The following is a 22,670-nucleotide window of genomic DNA, read 5'->3' on the forward strand; positions in this document are numbered from 1 at the left end:
GCAAAAATTTATCAAAGACCTAAAAAATAGTATTATGTCTCCTCTTCAGGTTTGACCTGGAAATAACCCCCTAGTTCCAGAAACATATTGAAAAGTAATCTCGACGTAGTCTAGAAACTGTACATATGAAAGTCTAAATTTAGGAGTGTTTAAACTAGTATTATACCAATTCAGATAAAGTGAGGAGGTCTTCTTGTACTTTTGTGATCATTCATCTGATAAATTCCTTCTCGTCATGTCTCTTGCAAAGTAAAACATAAAAAGTCTAAAATTTTCTCTAGAAAACTCCGTTTCAGCTTTCACAATCAACCAAAGATTGGAAAACTCAGAAGAAATCACTTTGGCTGACTAACTAAATTTGGGTGGAATTAAAACAGTTACAGATAATCATCTAATTTTTAATAAACCATTCAAGAGATAGTTCAGATACTTAGTCTTTTGACATTTGCCTGAAATTGAACTTCCAGAACACAGAGGGGTGGATGAGTGGAAGGAACAAATAGAAACTTTTCTTTCAGTTTATCTTTCGCAGTTCCCTATTTGAATTGAGTTAGGGTGGATTCTGGCAAAATCTCAATATTCAAAAAAAAAAAACACATAGGAAGATAAGGTTTGCAATTTAGCTTTACCCAGGAAAAGTGAACCAAATAATTTTTCAAAATTATACAGTCATTAAGTGTTATAAAAGGGAATTTTAAAAAGACATGCATTTAATTCTTATATTAAAACCCAAGGCAAAATAATTTTGATACATATTCTTAAATTACACAAGCATATATATGACTAAAATATGCACTAAACTTATATATAGACAGATGCACACAAGCTCCAGATGTGCTCTTTTTTTCCCTTTGCTAGTTGCATCTTCTATAAGGGAAAAAGAAATATTAATCATTTCTTTTACTGCTAAGGGGATGGGTGCTGTTCTCATATTTCAGAAAGGGGCTGGAAAGTGAGGGAAGCCAAACTTTTTCCTATTTAAGGCCAAAGCAAAGGAATCTTAGTGGCTGAGTTTTATGACGGGCCCGGTGCTGAAGGGCAGGGAACAACTGATGGTGCTACTTTGAACTGCTTTCCTTTTCTCCTTCTTGCACAAAGAGTCTCATGTCTGATGTTTAGACATGATGAGCTTTGTGCAAAAGGGGACCTGGTTACTTCTTGCTCTGCTTCACCCCACTCTTATTTTGGCACAACAGACCCACGAAGGTGAGTAGGTACTGATTTCAAGAAACTTTATGGGGCTTTTGTCTTAACTTTTCCTTACAAATAGGTATACAGGGAAAATGAGTTTCCTAAAAGATAATTTCTTCCATAAGCTTCCACTTGTGATTCGTAGAATTGACCACAAGCCTGACGGTGCCTGTCACATCTGTTTAAAAACAATATTGTCATTTTTGTATTTCTATTTCTTCCTTTTGTTTAAGATAAAGATGTTCTTGAACTACCTTGTTTTTACATTAACGGCACTGGGAACTTTTAAAATGCCTTTATAAAACTCCTCTCCTGGATTGTTAACATCTTGGAATGTTTCCCTAGGCAGTCTGGAAGTTATTGGTTTCTTGTAATACTTTGAATGTTCTCTTTTTGTACGCAGGAATCTTTGTAAAGATATAATGCTGAATGTTGTTTTCCCAATAAGATCATGCTTTTTAAAATGTTATGCACTGAGAACAGTCTTGGGAAAATACTATACATTATTAGAATTGCAAAACAGAAAGATATTATCTTAAATGTTTTCTACATATGGTCAAAATGTTAAAAACATTTTATAATTTCTGTTTCTGTTGTTTTAAGCACTCACATGGTTGTATAATAAATGTTTTCTAATAACTTAAGTGTTTTTCTTCATGTTTTACAGTTAAAAAGCATTAATAAGAAAATATTTTTAAAATATATTTCCATTAAGAAATTTTTAATTTTCGGTAAACAAGGTAAAGATACTAGCAGTTCCACTTGACTTTAAAAGTTTGGTTAGTTGTATTTTCTAATAAATACAATCATTTTTGTGCTCTAATTTCGCTAAAAACGTTTGTCTCATTATTTGAGTTAAAATATTTAATTCATGTTTCTCATCATCATGAAATAATTGAAAAAGTTAAATGCCAAAATTGAAGATGTTAGAAGTAATTGCATAGTTATCTCTACTTGAACATTAAAAACTGATTACATATAAAGCTATTGCTTGTGTAAAACTGATTATCTGAAAGTAGTTTGGGTTTAAATATCTGTATGATATTATTTGATGTTCTCACAAGTCATATATGGAAGCAGGGGGACATCAGTAAACTTTCTTTAGATATATTCAGCCTGTACCACAAAGGAAAAGAAACACCCAAATTCCTTCTTTCCTCACTCCCCTTCCTCCTCCCACCTCTTCTCTCTTCCTTTCTCTGCTGCCTTATCACTCCGCCCCTTTGGCTTCTCAGGACCTCCTCCTCTGCCTTCTCACACTCACTCATCGCCCCACCCTTTCAGAGGCAAGTCCCTCTCTTTTCATTTCTCTTAACTGATCTCTCCTTCCCTCACCCACAGGAGGCCTCCCCTTGCCTCTAGGACTTTTCTTTCCTGTTTCCTTTGGCCTCCCTCCCTTTCTTTCCCTAGATCTCTAAACCCTCCTTCCTCTCTTATGCCTCTCCTTTTGCTTCCCATCAGTGCCTCCCAGAAGATGTTCCAATTCAGTCCCGGACTTGTCTGCCAAATGATGACCACATCAGTCCCACATCATAAATTCTCCTGATTTCTGAAAAATTACCAGAGTTCCTATTTATCAGAAAGTCTACAAACCTTTGCTTTCAGCTCCAGAGTTGGCAAAATACAAGCAATTGCTCAGTAGTTAGAATTTTTCCAAGTATTGTGGTTATTTTCTTCTCTTTAAGAAAAGCCCATGTTTTGATACTTTTACTGTCTTTCCTTCATATAAGTCTCATTTAATATTGTTTTCATTTTCTGTTTCGCTGTAGAAAAAAATAAATCCTATGAAACTTTTCAGACACATTTTTATGCTCTTAAGTTTAAATAAGCAAAGGGAATTTTTGTTTGACTCTTCTTTATCTAAAAACTTATTTTTATCCCAGAAAAAAACAAGGTTAAGTATTTTAAGACAATATATCTTATTTTTCCTATAAGTTTTGCAAGAAATGTCTGCTGGTAAATTAGTGCTTGGGAGGTAGCTGAGTATATAGAACAATGAGGACAGTAATATATAGTTCTGGGGTACAGTTTCTTTTACCTACCTTGAGAATAACAAAGAGAAATAGTACAACTCTAATGACTAAAGTCAGGTTTACTCCAAAATTTTCCAGAGCAAAAATCATGTTCTCACAAAGAATTCTGGTCATTTTACAAATCTGTAAAAGTTTTATTTTATGCTTGTATTCCATTTCACCAAAGTAGAAATGTGATCTGTTTTATATTTCCTGTATTTATAAACATGCCAAAATTTAAGCACAAAGACTTGCCACCTAGCGTTCAACTGAGAAATGCCAACATAAAAGTTACACAGCTGTACTTCATAGTTCGTAAGTATATATAGAAATATCACATGTGTAGATTTTAAATATTAGGTAATGTTTCCCTAAGAACAGTTTACGCAATTTTCCTAAGCAAATGAGTATATTACTGATAAAATATTGCTAAAGATTCACACACATAGTGATAATGGTAAGTGTTCAGTGATTATAAATAAACTCGAATATTATGGCAGATAAAAAATTCTATGTATCGTTACCTTTAGAAAACTTTTCAATTCTCTGTTATAGACCTATGGTATATATGCTTTTATCACTGAAGATTTAATAGCTATCTTTAATAGCTAACAATTTTACTAATATTGTTTTATGAGAAATGAAAGATAAACTTCATTATAAATAAAAGTATTCTAGTGTTTGAGTTTATACTTTTATACCCAATAATTCCAACATGGTTATGAAATACATACTTTTTGCTATTTTATAATTAGGTAGCTCCAAATGGATTCTGAAAACCAGTTCGTCAAACATGTTATAAGTCTATTTTCCTTTATACTTAAAAAGTCATAACTAATCAAAAAATATTCAAAATTTCTTATTTGTGCTATTCCTCACATTAAACATGAAGAATATAATGAAAAACATGTAGCATGAAAATACTAGTAATGAGTAATTTTTTAGAAGAATATGCATGCTATTCATATATTTTAGTGCTCTTAGTTAAGATCTTATACCTAAGAAATGAGAGCTAAGACTAGAAACAAAATTCTGTCAACCTAGAGAATACAAAGCACACATTAAATCCCAATATCTGAATTTTATTTTTATAGCTCTTTGTACTTGAAAGAGAATAAAAAAATTGGAAGCTATTCTAGGAAGTATATGAGATAACATATATATCAGAAATGAAAAATGATAGACTCAACTTTGAATTGATAAATATTTTTTAAACAAGAGACTCATGTTACCATAAGTTCTGTAATAACATATATTCTAAGTAAAGTATCAATGAAAAATGTGTTTTTCATTCATGATAACTTGCATTTCTTCTGTGTACCTGGAGTATTCAATATCACATGATGTAAGAACATATGTACAAAAGGATATTCTGATTAAATTTGGGGATTAAATAGTACTGTAGAAGAAAAAACAAAGCACAAATAATTCTGGGGAAGAAGAAAAGGAAGTGATTATGTGACATTTAACAAGTGTAGATTTCAGAGTTGTGGTCATGATCTATAGGCTGGTTGGGAGTTTTTTAGGAGTGGAGTTTTGATATAATACCTCAGAAAAGCCCCTTTCACTTTTACTGAAGCACAAATCAGATTTTGAGTTGTCACTCAGAGAGAAGAGTGCCATCTACTGAAGGACCGTGGATCCCACACTGACAGATTTTGGTGTAGACATCCAAAATTTCTGTAGCCCAGTTCTTTCATTTTATAACATCAAATGATATCACCACCTTGAAGTGATTACAGTGGATTTCTTAAAAGCTAACGTTTTAGAGATGAAAGATATTATTGCCTTTGCTGGATATGAAGAACATTACAAAGCGTCCAGATCTACAATAACTTTCTGGAAACGTCTCAGTGAACTGTTTCTTGTAAAACAGTTTGCCCTGGAAAAATAAGGCTTAGCCCTATTGGCTTCCATACTCAAAAAAGAAAGAAAGTAAAGAAAGAAAAGGAAAGAAAGAGAATTAGGAGGGGAGTTGTAGGATATAAAAAATATCTAGCGTTTTCAAAGGGGAAATTTTGCCTGTTTTATGTCAAGATGGCAATGGAAAAAATGAGATAGCTTTTCTTACACAAACCATTTGCTAACTACAATTTGGGACTTATATTAACCACTAAAATTTCTGTCTGTGCTTAATGAAAACACAGCAGAAGTGGATTCCTTTCGGATTAGCTAATAAAACTCTTGTATTTTCCAGGACTGAGGTCAAGAACTGCCATTTAAAGCACAATCTTATTAAATTAAATGAAAAGTTCAAAGTAAGGGACAAAACCTTAGGTGCTTAAAAGATGTAAAAACCAAAGATAAAAGAATCCAAACAGGGATTGTTGATTTGATTGATTTTTAGCTGGGTGGGGGAGGGGAACAATGTGGTTGACCAAATTCTCTGTGCTCAAGGCTAACAGCAGGCTCTGCACTGGAGAATCATTATTGGCCATGCTCAGGGGGCCATATGTGGTCGACCACATGCAAGGCAAGGACCTTAACCTCTGTACTACTTCTTTGACACCTAGAGCACTAACAGTGAATTTTTTAAAAAAAAATTAGCATTGAAATGTATTTATTCAGAGTAATGTCATTTATTTTAATGAAAATTTAGTTTTTGCAGTATTTAGTTTGGAAGATGGCAAACAGGGACTGTATTCCTCAAGCTAATTAAAATTAAAAAAATCTCTTCAGAGATGCAAAATAAGTTCATAATGTCCAAATTTAGAAGGGAAACTTCTAATGAAATAAAAGGAATATTGATCGATTCATTTAGTAATTTAGCAATTTTTTGCAAATAAGTGTGTTACTGAGCTTTTCTAGATAGGTTTTTGTATTAACTACAGAATCCTAAACATTATTTTAATTGTTGCTGTAGTTGTTTGCCCTGCTTCTCTGTATATGGTAAAATATGTACTGGAATTCTTCATTGCACCTTTAATCCTGATGATGGTCTGGATGTCATTTGAGTGGCCTTGAGGCTGTAACTCTTCTCCATAGGGGCAGGAGAAAAGAAACAGCAGGATTCAACTACAGATACTATCTTTCTGTTTTGAAGCCAGTTAGAACTGACATGATAGAGAACAGTTATCCATCCACTCCCATTTAAAAAATATCTGCTTTTCAGGCTGGTTTTAAAATTACAGGGTTTCAAAATCATTCTGGAAAAAAGCTTTGAAGTTGACTTCTTTGAATCTAACCTACTCAGGAGATTGCAGAAAGGGTATAGAATGTAGCATTAAAAGTACTTTATAAATATCAATATCAGAGATAGCTTTGTTAGATTCAAATTTTCACTTCAACTCTTATCACATGAGCTTGGAGAAATTACTTAATGTCTCTGTGTGTCAGATTTCTAATCTGTAAAAATGAGAGTTAGGGCTGTCTTCATGCATAGGACATGTGGTACAACTAAGTCAAACAATGTGAAGCACTCAGAACCACATTTATGATATAGGAGACATACAAATTGTGTCATTATTAGTTCTAATATACTAACAATAAAACTACTGCAATGAATAAATTAGTAATTTAATGATGAGAGTTCATGTGTAAAATTGTCAGATGTAAAAGGTAAAGGTAAAGGCCCTCCCGTTGATCATCGATTTGCTCGAGCGGGCCCAGTAACGTCTCCATTGGAGACTTTGTTGTTACTGTGTCTGGCATATCGAATACTCTCGGTAGCTTGCCGGGCTCTCCAAGAGGGGCGGAGGAATCGAACTCGGGTCGGCCATGTTAACCATAATAAAGATCTCCAATATTACTATAATTTGACACCAATCAGATTACGTTATGTAAAAAAAAGATTATTACATATGCAACAGTTTTAATTTTATAAGTCTCTATAATTATTTTTAGGATGATATATTAATCATAATATTTACCTTTACAGAAACTTCTTATTGGTGACTTAAAAATAATAATAATGATGATTGATAACACTTTCTGGTTCTCATGCTTGGTTTTAGTGGAGAAAGGGGTTAAAAAGAGTCTATCTTGCTCATGAAAAGAGAATTTTTTTAATGAAAATTATCCTTTCATATAGGTTAAAAATTTCCTGCAAAGTCCCCTTTTAAAACTCATGTATCATTATTTTAAAGATATTCTGATAGATATATGATGTGTCATCCTTATACACTAAGGATGACAATTAAGTTACCATCCTTAATCCCCACTAGGGTTAAAACCAGAGCACATTGGGTGTGGCCCCTCAAAAAGATATGTTACATGATAGCTTCATTTTTCTTTATAAGTTAGGTCTTAATAAGGCAACATTTTAGTCTAATGTATTAGAAATAAATAAATAAATATATGTATTTATAAACTTATTTCAGAATTATATTATGAAATAAAGAGAAACAAGTGACATAAGAGACAGAATTGAAAATTAATTAAAAATTAGAGCAGGGAATTTTATTTTAAGCAACAGCAATAAAAATCTGCTGAGTCTATTACTAATCTATTAATAAAATTATATTATTTGCCTTTTATTTAACATTGCAAAAATAATTAATATTTTAATTAAGCTTCTCTAAGTTAATATACAAAGGAATAAAGACTAAAATGAAGTTATTAAATATTTATGAACCAAATTTTCTTTTCTATTTCTAAATGCTTAAACTATCTAAGCATTTTGTAGTAGTTCATCTTATCATGGGGATTTGTTTCAACCCCCTAGTGGAAGCCTGAAATCACACATATCACCGAACCACAGAAGTACTCTATTTAGCACTGTAGACATATCTATGATGATCAATTTTAACAAGACACATTAATATATAAATAATGATGACTTGGCTGGAGATAGTACAGAGAAGGTTGCTTGCCTTGCACATGGCTAACCTGGGTCCGATCCCGAGCATCCCGTATAGTCCCCTAAGCCCACAAGGAGAAATTCCTGAGTGCAGAACCAGAAGTAATTCCTAAGCATCACTTGGTGTGGCACACACACAAAAAAAATTAACAATGACTAATAATAGTTACAAAAATGCACTGTAGTAAAACCTATGAAGATGCACCCTCTCAAAATATCATATTGTACTGTGCTCATCCTTCTCTTATATGAGAATGATACAGTTCATGCAATGAATATATGTTTGCATGTATAGTTTTTGAATTAGTGGTTTTGTTTTTTACTCAATAAAGTTTAAACATGGAACCATTTTTAAGATTTATGTTAATTTTAGCTACATTAAAAACTTAAGAAGAGATTGTATTATAATATGAGATATTTAACTTAGGTTTAACTATTAACTTCATTTGTATATAATATACATAATTCAACAGTTAATTTTTATAACAGATTGTATTTGTTGAAAGCCATTATTTGTTAAAAGAAACACCTATAAAAACAATTATGATAAACCCTTATTATTTTTTCTTATTGTCCATTTTAGTCAAATATAATTAAAACAGTACATAAATAGTGCAACACAATAATTTGACAAATACATTGTAAAATAGTTATAATTTTATCAAAGTTCAAATACGTAATACAATGTTCAAATATGTTAACTACCATGTTGTACACTAATAATATTCTGTGAACACCTGAAAGTCTGAAGTCAGTGTTACTAATGAAAAAATCTTGAGCTAAAACTAATCTTTTGGATTATTTCATATAAAGTAAATTTAAGGTTTTTAGATGATTCATACCAAAACTACAGCACAAAAATAAATTGAATAATTAATTTGAAGAAAAGAAGTCAATGCAAAAATGAAGGACTACATTTCATAAAATTTTATTAAATGATCATCGATCTCTTTAAAACATTCAAACCTATATTTACAATTGGTGAACTTCTTAAATCCAAGATGTAAGTTCCATTTAGAGGACAGAGAGTTTATGCCCAGACCCTTAGGTTATTACTTTTCTTAGTTATAAGAAAAAGATAGTTTATCCACACAAAGTGTACATGCTACCATTTAAATAGGTCCACTTTATTTATATTGGTAAACATTTTGGCACTCAGTTTTCTTGTTCACTAATCATGAAAGAATGTTCCTTTAACGATTCAGGACTGGAGAGATAGTGCAGATATTAAGATACTTGCCTTGCAAGCAGCTGACCCTGGTTCAATCCCTGGTATCATATGTGGTCCTAAGCACCACCAGGAGTGATCCTTCAGTACAGAATCAAAAGTAATCAAATTTAGGTGTGGTCCCAAAACCAAAAAAAAAACCCTAATTAATTAATTATATTTAAGCACTATTTTTCTTCATTTAAATTGAAGTACCATAATTTAAAATAGTATTGAAATCATTATCGTATAGCTTCAGAGTGACATAGACACAGCAGTCTCTCCACCAGAGTTTCAAAATCTCTTCATTTTCTCATGGTCCCATCCCCCATTGCCTTGAGTTCCCTGTTTTATTACAATCAATCTGTCTTTTTAATATTCTTGTAGATCTGTATCAAACATGGTAGAAGAATGTAATAACTTTTGTAAATAAACACATTCTCATGTCCTAACAACTTGAATAATGATACCTTTTTTTATTAGCTATTGATCTTGTTGGGGAATTTTAACACAAAATAAGAATGAGCTTTAGACTTCTTGTCTCATTAATGTTGTTGCACAAGATCACTAAAGTTATCTGCACATGCATAAACAGAAATGAACAAAAGAGGCAATTTCTGTAGAATATAGAAGTTCTGAAATTTTACTTTCTCTGTGATTTTTTCTTTAAACCACTTAACAGCTTAAACCCAAAACATTTAGCATAGACATAAATGATTTTAAATAATTTATGGACAAATATAGTTATGGAATCTTAAAACAGTGATTTCCATTGTGTTTATAGACTCCAGGGAGAGAAAAATCTCAAGATCCACTCAAAGGTCTCTTCACCACAAGCAACAGAAAGGATACTTGTTCACAATTTACCTCCACCCAAGCAGGTCTCTTTCAGAGACATTTTAAAAATCTTGGCTATGAGAAAATTTGCTATTTCACAAAAATAGAAACACTGAACAGTACATTTTTTGTTTTTCGCAAAAATTTCACAGATGCTTAGAAACTTATTTATTTACTTAATCACATGCCAAACTATCTTGAGTAATCCTCAAGAACTATAGTTCTATTTAAACACAAATCATAGCTAGTGCTTTAGCTATGAGTCCCAGTTTTATTTTGAGGAATTATAAATTGATTCATGGTTAATTGTTCCTGAAATTTCAGCACCTAAGATATAACAAAAGCCAAGTTTGATTTTGGTTGAAGCAAATTTTTGACCATTTTAGGCCACAGATACACATGATCATATTTCATGTTTTCCCCCACTTTTTACTTATTTCTTGCCAGTATTTTCTTTTAAATGCCATTACTTTCAGTAAATTGGAAACCTCTTTGCTTCAATATAGGATAGATAATGTAATGTGTCACATATGTGGATCTACTATTGCTCATCCGAGTTAGCACTGATTTTCAATCCACGTAAATTTTGTTAAAGTGTCCCGGTATCTGGAAGAGTTTTATGGTCTCAAGGCTTGCTGAGTTAATTCCTGAATTTCTCAAGTGGGTTAACAATATAGGAAAGTTTTCATTGATAAGGACAAATCCTCTTTCTAGTTGAATGCCCCATCTACTGTTAAATTGAAGATTAACAACATGTCAGAAAAGTGTATTTTGAGGGGCTGGAACAGTGAAGGAGGGACAAAGAGGTTCTAGGTCTGAGGGCCATTCTCTGACATATTTGTCACAGAGGTACACGCCTAACAGTGTCCTTCCTGGGACCACCATGCCTGGCAGAGGCTGGGCTCGGTGTTGGCCTTCAGTAACCAGATCTAACACAGGTATAACGTGGCTGTTTCTTCAAATGCTATCTCCTGCCCAAGAAAGCCTCTTTTATCTACGTAAGCATTTTTGGGATCACAAAAGGCAATGCTCAGGGACTACTCCAGCTCAGTGTTTGGGGTGGGGTGGTGGTTGCTTCTAGTGGTATTAGGAATGCCATGAGTTGCCAGAAATCAAACTTTGACCTTCATATAAAGTATTTGCTTTAGTCTTTGGTGCTAGCCCATTATGCCTCTAGCAATCTCCCTCTCAAAAACTTTTTAAGTGCACAATTAATATTTACCTTAGGTGGTTATATGAGGTTCTTTGGTATTAAATTCATAACCTAGATAAAGTTAGAATATATATTGGCCTTAAGAAAAATTCACTGTAGTGTATAAATATGATGCTAAACAGATCTAGTATTTAAGCAGTTTCTTAATACTCAGCCAATCAGATAATAATATATTCTTTTTCATGATGGATTTTTATTTTAACATGCCTATTAAGACATTCTCACAAATTTGTACAATGGAGAAATGATTCACTTCAAACTGTTTCCACCTTGGTTGTTAGAAAGTATCCTGACATGAACAAAACTCACATTTCAACCCTCTAACTTATTTTCTAGCTATTGACGGAGGATGCTCCCATCTTGGTCAGTCCTATGCGGATAGAGATGTCTGGAAGCCAGAACCATGCCAAATATGTGTCTGTGACTCAGGATCTGTTCTCTGCGATGACATAATATGTGACGATCAAGAACTAGATTGCCCTAACCCAGAAATCCCATTTGGAGAATGTTGTGCAGTATGCCCACAGCCTCCAACAGTTGTAAGTTTAAAGAAAAAGCCATAGTACATCTAGAGTCAGACTAAAGAGCATGAAGAGCTCCTATATCATAGGAGCTTAAAATGATATGAAAGATATATCTATCAAATAATTGTTTTGAATTATAAGTAAAATAATGTACATTCCATTTTGAAACTAGAGAATGGATGCAATTTAAAATAAAAAGTTTGTAACAAAATAGGAAACTAACACCCAAGTATGGCAGAGATTAGTACCAGGAATTTTACTCAATGACCCGGAGGACAACCACACATGTTAGGGGAAGGGGGAGCTCAGAAAGAGAAGGGAACACCAAATAAAGGGTGTTGGGAGGATCCGCCCATGATGGGAGAGCATGCTGAGGGTAGACTGTCGACCAGCATGATTGCCACTCAATGCCTCTTTTGCAGACCATGGCACTCAAAAAGAGAGAGAGGGAAATGCCCTGCCACAGAGGCAGGGTGGGATGGGGGCTGGGGGGGGAGGGGATGCTGGGATCCGTGGTGGTGGGAAATGCGCATTGGTGGAGGGATGGGTGTTTGATCATTGTATAATCGAAACCCAAGCACAAAAATGTGTAAGTCTACAACTGTACCTCATGGTGCCTCACTATTAAAAAATAAATAAATATAATTTAAAAAAATAAAAAATAAAATAAAATAAAAAGTTCATATGCAAATTGAAATACACCTAATGGGAAAATCCATCCTTTTTTTTCTTATTTAATCTCTGTATTTTCCATTCATTAGCCTACTCGAGCTCCTAATGGATATGGACCTCAAGGCCCTAAGGGAGATCCAGTAAGTAAATGTTCTTCAGTGGAAGGAATTAAGGTTAATGATAGTTTCTGGGATAATCTGATTTATAAATTTTTCCTTTTGAAAAACCTTTCATAATTTAACTTTTATCACCCTTAGATTTCCTATAAACCCCCTATATTTAAATGACATAAAAAAATAGAAAACATAGTTAGATATGAAAATATTCTAATTTTAATTTATTTATTACTACTGTCAGGTTGAAGTATATGTAGGTCAATATGCAAAAGAATAAATTATATTGAAATTATTTATAATATTTAAATAGCAAATTTGTGAGTTCCCACAAAAATTATCACTTGTGTTGATTCCTCATAATATAAAGCAGAGAAGCTATAACTTGGTAATAATTAGAGTAATAATAAAGTTTATAACAATAATTATAGTTTATATTGAATAACTGATTCTTTCTGCTTTTTTTAAAATTTTAGGGTCCTCCTGGCATCCCTGGGAGAAATGGTGATCCTGGTGCCCCAGGACAACCCGGATCCCCTGGTTCTCCTGGCCTTCCTGGAATCTGTGAATCATGCCCTACTGGTGGTCAGGTAATGTCCCAAAAATAGAATGAAATTTCTACTTATGAAGGTTTGAAAAATTCTAAAATACACATTCTGAGGTTAAAAAGTGTTTTTCAAATATTAGTTGAACAGGAAGCAAAGGATATCATCAAATAACATTCTTATTGTTGTAACCAAACAGGTCTATTGGTTGGTCTATAATTCATCCAAAGAAATGCAATAGCAATACGTACCTACATCTTTCCATTATTCTGTGATTATTTTCCTTAGGATATTTATTTGGTGATAAATATGTTTGGATATGTTAGCTATAAGTCAGGAGATGAGTTTTTAATTTATTCATTACTCAAAGAATGTGTTGTCCTCTCCAATTTTCTGTTAAAAATCAGAAGGTAAAATTCTATAATATCAAGACTCAGTATCAAAATGTCTGTGATTTATATTTTTAGAGCTGTGAATATTGCTTAAAAATAATAATTTAAGTAAAGGTATATTGGAGTAAAATATTTGGGAGTTAGATGAAAGATTTTCATATTGCAGAAGGAAGTATTTCTGTAGCATATCCAATATCTTAAGCTACAGGTAGATAGCTATGTTACACAAGATAATTAAATAATATATAACACCCTCCGTCTTGTAGAGTTTTTTTTTCTATCAGTGAATAATAGATGTTGCATGCACTATTTCTCAATGTTTTTGTAAAGAATTATCTATTTATAAAAATAATATCTATCATTTTTCTTTGTTATAGAACTACTCTCCCCAGTTTGATTCATATGATGTCAAGGCTGGAGGAGGAGGTGGAGGAGGCTTTCCTGGGCCAGCTGTATGTACAAAAGTTTCTCAGAATTTTAAAACATTGTTTAGCTTACCAGTTTGTTAAGTCTTGAATGTTTATTCTTCTGATAATAGAGTATTATGGAATTGTACAAAAAAGATGAAAGTCTCTTACATCTGGGAAAATAGTCATACTTTCATGATCATTCTCTCCTAATTCATTTATTTCCATATTGCCTTTCATTTTATGTTCTCATTTTATTTATTTTATGCTTTACTTTTCATACAACCAGTGGCTATATGCGGGGTCCACTTACCTTCATGATTAGGCCCCCACACTCATATATTCTGTAATTTTAGTAAAAAGAATATGCTATCTTTCCTATGCATTTTCAAAAATTTTCAAAAATTTTTTATAAATAACCATTGTTGCAGAATCAGGAGGAACAATATTAGGAAAAGTTCTCATTATACTGTCAGTAACAGGTACATAAATATAATTGAAATATTGCACTGGATTCTCTGGGACTATAGAAAATTACTATCCATACCATTGGGTCACATATTTATGACTCCAAAAATCATAAAAGTCAAAATTTTAGTCGACAGATCCAAATGATCAACCTAATTCAGCCACCTAAAATTGGTATAGATAATATAATTTAATAAATTTATAATTTTGGAGGATAGTGTATTGTTGTATCATTCTTTACCAGAAGAAAAACATTAACATTTAATATTATCCATCTACATTCACAAATAACAGTGAAATTTTTGGGATCAGATATAAAAATTTTGATTAATCTAAAAATCAACTATCATTAACATTCCAGAAAAGGGTTTACAAGAAATAATTCAGTCTATTGATTTAAAATTTTAAGATTTGTATTTAAAAATAGAATGGCGCAACACTAAAAGTTTTTTTAGTTTAATCTATATTCTTAATGACAATGAATCCTATTACCATTTAAATATATATTTATTACATGTGTAGTTTTCAAATGCATATGTAAACTTTATGCTAGCATAACTATGTTATACAGTACCTTACACTCCTCTGTACTATGTGGTCCCGAAAATTTCTCTTAGTATAATTTCTTACTGAGATGGTCATTATAGGTCTCAAAAAAGCAAACATTTTCATGAATAGTTATTACATAATTAGATGCAGTTGTCCTTATTTTTAAACATGTCCCTATCATTCCCAAATAAAGACTTCTTTTTAGTGTGAGAATCTGTATTTCAGATTAATTTAATTTATAAAAATCATTCTAATTTATATTCTAGGGTCCTCCTGGTCCTCCCGGTCCCCCTGGTACATCTGGTCATCCTGGATCTCCTGTAAGTATAGTTTGGTAGTATTTTTTATTTATATATTTTTAAGTATACATGTTAGCACATATATTACTGTAATTTTTCTATCCTTGCATGTATTGTTCTTATTTCATATAGAAATCCAACTGAGATTAATTATTCCTTCAAAGATGTTGGAATTTCATATATAATTGCTCCCCACACACAGATATTCATAGTTGAAACCTTGGTGAAAAATTACATTTCTTTATAAGTAATATGGTTAAATGTTTGGAATAGTTCTGTTTCTAAGGAATGAAGTAAAGGAAATAGAATAATCAAACTTCATGGTCATTTGAAAATGGTTTCAATATTAAAAACTGGAATGAAAACTTATTTCATTTACAAGTCAAATTTTTATTGGCTAGCATATAACTAAATCATTTGAAGATTAAATTATAAAAATATTCATGTATTATTCTATTCTTTAGGGTTCTCCAGGATACCAAGGTCCCCCTGGTGAACCTGGGCAAGCTGGTCCTTCAGTAAGTAACAGATATTATCTACATTTAATAAGTTGACATTTCTATATTAAACAATCACATTATAAAGTGTAACCATGGATTCCTACGAAGCACCAATTAAAATTGTGCTATTTAATAGTCTTAAATAGAACTTTTATAACAGACTGATTTTCAAATTCTTTTTTGACTCTTTCAATGATATAGATAACTTACAAGAAATTCCTTGGTTTGTCCATTTTCTACATAAATTCACTTCCTAGTAAATAAATTCACTACAAAATTGTTAATTTTCATTAAATGTTTCTGCTTCCTCGGTTAATCTTCATATCTAATATTCTAATTCATACTTTAGCTTAATTTAGCTTAAATAAAAATAATCTAATAGTCCTTCAAGATAACATGACTGTGTAAAAAAACAAGAAATGTGATATTAAATGAATTGAATTTTTCAAAACACTTATGTTCTTTGGTTGCATAAAAAATGCATAAGTAATATGAAACATAGATGCATAATATTTTAATTTTTTCATCAAGTTAAATTAATAGTAAAATTAAGATATAATTTAGTTTTAATGTTAATTTATTTCTCTTTTAATGAAATTTGAAGATATTTTCTAAAAAGAAGTTCCCCCAGGAATAAAAATAATATATATGACTATATTAAAAGAAAAATTTGTAAACAATTTTTCTTCTATTTCTTTTTTTTAGGGTCCTCCAGGACCTCCTGGTGCTATAGGTCCATCTGGCCCTGCTGGAAAAGATGTAAGTTTTTAAGAATGGAATGAGTGGTGATACAGAAAAAAATTAACAAGACTTTCTAAATAGCATATATTTTCTGTAAGAATTTCAAAGAAGAGTAAGCCTTATTCAAAGAATAGGTTATGTCGCTTTAAAATTATAAAAGTTTTGTTTGCTTAGGGAGTTGGGTTTTTTGTTTGTTGTTGATGTTGTTTTGCCTAAAGGAACTTCTCAGGGGCCCCCAGGACACTCCTGGCATTGCCTTACCTTGCCAGCTGGATGTTGGGAGCTTTAACTGACACAGAGCTGCTAGGACTCTAGATATTGGAGTCAATTGAGCCATACCTGGTGGGGCTTGGGGTGCCATGTGTTGCCAGTAACAGAAATTGGGGCCTTGAGCATGCAAAGCATGTGTTGCAACTTCTGAGTTAATTAACTGGCCCCCAAATAGGTGATACTTTAAGGACATTTTAGGTCATATTAATTGTTGAACCTGCAGAGCTATATATTTTTATTTTGAAATTCAAGCTAGGAAAACCCTCAAATATTGTTTGGACTGTTAAGAAGATTCATTTTACATTAAATCACTTTCTCGTTTAATTTCTTGTGGAATATTTTTATGATATTTTTGTGATGAATCACCTGAGTTATTCAGAGCTTATATCTATGTGGAAGAAAGCCAAGTCTCACAATCATAGTCTTAGTCCAAGAATTTTTATCAATCCTTTGTGAGAAGAATTCAAAGAAATTTGTTCCTTAATTGACTGTCACATATTTTTCCTTCCAAAAGCACATATCTATTCTTATTTTCTTCATTTAGGGGGAATCAGGAAGACCAGGACGACCTGGAGACAGAGGACTCCCTGGACCCCCTGTAAGTCCTAGAATTCAATGCACTTATTGAAATAATCAGAGCCATGAAAATTATTATATAATTCAGTTGAATTACACTAACAAAGACATTTGTCTACCGAATTGTGATCATATTTGCACTTTCTCTAATATCTTTTCAATTTATTGTTTCTAGGGTATCAAAGGCCCTGCTGGTATGCCTGGCTTCCCTGGTATGAAAGGACACAGAGTAAGTCATTTTATAATGGACTTTATCAGGCTTTACTTGTCAATTTTATGACACAATGGAATTTGTGTCAACCTGGTTCATTCTTCAAACTAGTTATATTTTTCTACTAACTTCATTAGTTTTCATAAATTCATTGGCTTTATGGAAAAAAAAACAGAAAATGATCATTTATCTTCTTATCTTCACTACCAGGTAAAAAAAATTGAAAATGTTACTGAGAACCAAGTCCAAAATTTTTCAACTTAATAGAAATAAAAACTACAAACTAATATTTTTTGCTCTCCAGTTACAGCATCTTTCCAAGTGCATAAAACATACATTTCAATTAGGTTGGATAATTTTTACTATAAAATCAATTAAAAAGTTTTTAATATATGTGAAATTGCTTTAAATTGTTTGGATGAATGTTCAACACAGTGTTATGTGCTACCACACATAATACATTGAGTGCCTCTGGGCCCCAACAGTGTTGTAGAGACCCCCATCCTAATAGTGTAATGTGAAAAAGCTAGCTATAAAAAGATTAGTGTAAAGATTTCAATAATTATGGACTATTAGTCAATTTTAGTAACCTATAATTTTTTTATATTTCATAGGGTTTTGATGGACGAAATGGAGAAAAGGGAGAAACTGGTGCTCCTGGATTAAAGGTGAATCAAAAAATCCTAATTACATAAGGAAATTAATTGAAATACTAAATACTAATGCAATGTAAGATTTCTATTTGGAGCTTTGACTTTTTCTAAAATTTGGATTAAATTTTCTATTTCAGAAAGTAATTTTCTATTTCAGAAAGTGACTAATTGTTATACTTTTAATATTAAGGCTTTGATGAAAGTAGCTTGAACTATCTAGATTAGAAATCAATGAGAATCCTTAAATCATTATTTCTGTTTCTTCTTTGATTTCTCAAAACACAGAATTTGGCATTTATGATAAATAAAGAAAGGCTAACAAAAATTTTTATTTTTGTAGAATGTGTATCTTTTCTGTGGGTTCCAGAAATTGCCTTGAAAAACTTTTAAAACTACTAGTTTAGGAGCTGGAGAGATAGCACAGTGGGTAGGGCATTTGCCTTGCACGTGGCCAACACGGGTTCAATTCCCAGCATCCCATATGGTCCCCTGAGCACCGCCAGGAGTAATTCCTGAGTGCAGATCCAAGAGTAACCCCTGTGCATCACCAGGTGTGGTGCAAAAAAAAAAAAAAACCCTACTAGTTTATGCTCTTGTCAGACAAAGTGGTTAATGTGTCATATGTTCCTAGGGTGAAAATGGTCTTCCTGGTGAAAATGGAGCTCCTGGACCTATGGTAATTCTATTTCTACAATGTAATTTTCAGTTTTGCTGTTAATCATCTAGCACAAAGATTGCTTTGTTGCCTCTTCAACTGTTCTTATGCATGTCAAGTTTAAAGTAAAACCATGCCTTTCATCTGTTTCTGTAGGGTCCAAGAGGGTCTCCTGGTGAGAGAGGACGACCAGGACTTCCTGGGGCCGCTGTGAGTATTGTTCCTGACACCATAAATTCTGTTCAGAATTAGAGGGAAGGCATTGGGAACCTTAAGGGAGAGATATGGGCATACTGTGATGGGTATGGTGTTGGACTATGAACAAGAGAAGCCATCATTAACAATATGTAAAAAGCAAAAGAAAAATTCATTTCCTAGAAAATGTCTTTCAAATTTAGCTCCCTAAATTTTTGGCCATGGTTTCAGAGAAATAAATGTCTTAAGAGTTATTATATTTTAGAGGTTTGGTTTGCATGTGTTTTGATAGGTGTTGACTATCATTAGAGTCATTAAAGTCTCATTCATTTTAGTAAAACACAGAATCACGCTCATCTGCAGTACAAAGTTGCTGTATGAATGAGATTTTTTACATTTTGACTCCAGTGTCATATATAATATGACAGACAGTGTTAAGCATATTATATAATATATGTTAGAGCCAAAATATGCTTAAGGAAAAGTCAAATGGATTCAGAATATTAGCCAAATATTATTTTTAGAAGTTATTAATAGTGAACAATATTTCAGAATTAAAAAATATTTAATAAAGATAATTATCTCTTTTTTAGGGAGCTCGAGGTAATGATGGTGCTCGAGGAAGTGATGGACAGCCAGTAAGTCTAAGTTACTTTTTAATCTAACCAGATTTGGTTAGGACAATAGAAAGATTATAGACTGTTAAATATACAGCACATGTATACTAACATATAACATTTATATATAAATATGAAGATATAAGAATATATTATGATCTCCTTAATGTTAACAAAATATTATTCTAATAGACTCCAAATTCAACCTTGTTCATAAGTAACCGATTAAAAATTCCACTAAGTAAACAAAATCACTATTGCACTCCTTATATTTGACCCATTGCTATTACCTGTATGGTGCTTAAAATGTAAGTGAATATCCGGTGTGCCTGTGTAGGCTATGACAACTAACAGATCATTAAAGAAAATAAACTATGTTGCTCTTTTTTATAATGAAAATTCAGAATTAAATCATTTGTAGGAAAAAATGTGTATGTCTAGTAATGGGTAATAAAATGTTTCTAACTTTAGGTTTTATTCTCCTTTTGTTTTGCCACATTTTTCCATATTATATGCATTCATTAGCAATAAATTTTATTGTTATCTGCATATCTGTCCTTGTACTAGCTTATTTACAAGTGTTAGCTATTATTAGTTCCTTGATCAGAAGTTTTGAAATTGTATTTTATTTTGTCAGGGTCCACCTGGTCCCCCTGGAACTGCAGGATTCCCTGGTTCTCCTGGTGCTAAGGTAAACATGTATTTCTGTAATTATAAAATATATTGGAGACAATAGAATAATTGAATTGCTTCATGAAAGCAATTACTTTTTACCATTCAAGTGCATACCTTTTAGTCTATGCAAACAGATTTTTATAGTTCTATTCTTAATTCCAAAAGAGGTATATTGTTCCTGGCATTCAATTAGCCTGATAGCTCTTCTTTATTTTTGTTTTTTTCTTTCTGTTCTCTTTTCAGATGCTAAGTCTCTCTGCAAAATAGAGATAGCTTAGACATATACACAGTGACCTCTTTTCTCCACTTTCATCATCAATGATTCTTTCCTTTAAATACAGTACGCTAATCCAGACATCAGGAATCATGTTTTAAACATTAAAGTAAACAGGATGGTTAGTTATAAGTTACTGAGAAGCTGATCTTTAGGATTCCATCCATTAGGGTGAAGTGGGACCTGCGGGATCTCCTGGTTCGAGTGGTTCTCCAGGGCAAAGAGGTGAACCTGGACCCCAGGGACATGCTGGCTCTCCAGGTCCTCCTGTAAGTAGGAATATAACTGTGAGAAGGTGTTGCTATATTTATTTCATGAAAGTGTATGTTTTAATGTTGTTATAAATTTAAGATCATCTTTTTATTAAAAAAAAGTGCTTGGTGTTCTGCAGTGACTCTACTGTGATAAATACTGGTTTTATTAATATTAAAAATAGTTTTTGAGGTATATACTCTTTCTGAATCTATAATTTTATGTTCACATAACAACAGAGTGAAGCAGAGGATGCATAGTTGAAGTACCTCAAACAAATCATAATAAGAAAAATGAAGAGACAACACAAGAGCTGAAACATATACCTACTATTAATAACTTAGGGCAACTTTCCATTATCTCAATTTATTCAAATAATAATTCTGTATTTATATTTATGTATTATGCTCTAGCTAGAGGCACTGTCTGATCTCTATAAATCATAATATCCATCAACAGTTTTTATAAATATTTACAAATACATAAATAATTTAAACAATTTTGTACAATTTACGTTTTGTTACTATTAACATATTATTACTATTGTTACTCTGTGTCCTCTAGGGTCCTCCTGGGAATAATGGCAGTCCTGGTGGTAAAGGTGAAATGGTAAGATACTCCCACATCTTCTTCTCATCTCAGTTACACACACATCTTTGGTTTCTTTTGCATTTTGCATTACAATATATCTGTAATGTCCAAGCTAATAAGAACATACAGGTTTAGTTAAAGTTCATATTCTTTGGTGCATTTTCAGGGTCCTGCTGGCATTCCTGGAGCTCCTGGACTTTTAGGACCCCGTGGTCCCCCAGGACCACCTGGTACCAATGGCGCTCCTGGACAACGAGGTGGTGCAGTAAGTTATTTTTATTTTATCACCTCAAAAGTGTGATTTAATTCTCATATGAAAAATGTAATAGCAATTATTTCTTCTTGTTTAGTTCATGCCAATTTCATTCTGTTTTTTTTTATAATTTAATTATCTATTACTGGTAGTGGTTTTGTTAGTATATTGATTTTAAATCAATATTATTATTATTTCATCTAGGGTGAACCTGGTAAGAATGGTGCCAAAGGGGAGCCAGGACCACGTGGTGAACGTGTAAGTATGACCCTATCATCTGGGCATTTCTTAGAAAAAATTAAATAAGTAAATATAATAAAATAAAGGGGTAGAAATTCACAGCCAAATCTAGTCATTATTGCTTTATTTTTGATACCATTTCTTAGGGTGAAGCTGGTACTCCGGGTACTCCAGGACCTAAAGGTGAAGATGGCAAAGATGGTTCACCCGGAGAACCTGGTGCTAATGGACTCCCAGGCACTGCAGGAGAACGGGTGTGTTTTCCTTGTGCATTCCAGAAATGCAACACTACTATTACACACATCAAATTTTATTTTCAGGATGTGACAACCACATCTTCCTTGGGTATCCCCTTCCAAGTATTGTTTTTAGATATTCTATAACATGAGAAGATCTCTATTGTCACTGACCAAGTATTAAAAATGAGTCTGCAATGATGGGGCACGTGGGGTCTCATGGGATAGGAGGTGGAATCAGCCCTGCTCCCTGCCATGGCAATACCCCGGGTTGCCACCCTCCAATGCCTCCTCTGGCTTCTGAACAGCCATGATCCCAGAGTCACATAAATCAATCTCAGAACCCAAGGCCTTTTATCAGTAATCCCTCTAGACTTATTACTAAAATATCAGAAATCCAAATTCGCGTGGCCATGCAAATCATATGCTCTTCATAATCAGTAACAGAAAACAAATTATCTAATGATGTCTTTTTGGCAGGTCTGAACGGTGGGGAAAATTCCA

At 32.6% G+C, this 22,670-nt stretch overlaps 1 protein-coding gene across 1 annotated transcript in view; it reads left to right on the forward strand.

Annotated features, from left to right (window-relative positions):
- Positions 1-1,032: 1,032 nt before the first annotated feature.
- Positions 1,033-22,670, forward strand: part of COL3A1 (collagen type III alpha 1 chain) — a 40,050-nt gene continuing 18,412 nt past the window's right edge. Inside the window, exons 1-20 of the mRNA XM_056111888.1 lie at positions 1,033-1,206; positions 11,595-11,797; positions 12,544-12,594; positions 13,044-13,157; positions 13,882-13,956; positions 15,195-15,248; positions 15,692-15,745; positions 16,433-16,486; positions 17,283-17,336; positions 17,490-17,543; positions 18,140-18,193; positions 18,810-18,854; positions 18,990-19,043; positions 19,622-19,666; positions 20,283-20,336; positions 20,765-20,863; positions 21,411-21,455; positions 21,604-21,702; positions 21,895-21,948; positions 22,077-22,184. Coding sequence (XP_055967863.1) covers positions 1,122-1,206; positions 11,595-11,797; positions 12,544-12,594; positions 13,044-13,157; positions 13,882-13,956; positions 15,195-15,248; positions 15,692-15,745; positions 16,433-16,486; positions 17,283-17,336; positions 17,490-17,543; positions 18,140-18,193; positions 18,810-18,854; positions 18,990-19,043; positions 19,622-19,666; positions 20,283-20,336; positions 20,765-20,863; positions 21,411-21,455; positions 21,604-21,702; positions 21,895-21,948; positions 22,077-22,184 — 1,455 coding nt within the window. The 5' untranslated portion in view covers positions 1,033-1,121. The remainder of the gene's footprint in view (positions 1,207-11,594; positions 11,798-12,543; positions 12,595-13,043; positions 13,158-13,881; positions 13,957-15,194; positions 15,249-15,691; positions 15,746-16,432; positions 16,487-17,282; positions 17,337-17,489; positions 17,544-18,139; positions 18,194-18,809; positions 18,855-18,989; positions 19,044-19,621; positions 19,667-20,282; positions 20,337-20,764; positions 20,864-21,410; positions 21,456-21,603; positions 21,703-21,894; positions 21,949-22,076; positions 22,185-22,670) is intronic.

The sequence above is a fragment of the Sorex fumeus genome, unplaced genomic scaffold (genome assembly GCF_029834395.1).
Source record: "Sorex fumeus unplaced genomic scaffold, SorFum_2.1 ptg000014l, whole genome shotgun sequence".
Classification (NCBI taxonomy): Eukaryota; Metazoa; Chordata; class Mammalia; order Eulipotyphla; family Soricidae; genus Sorex; species Sorex fumeus.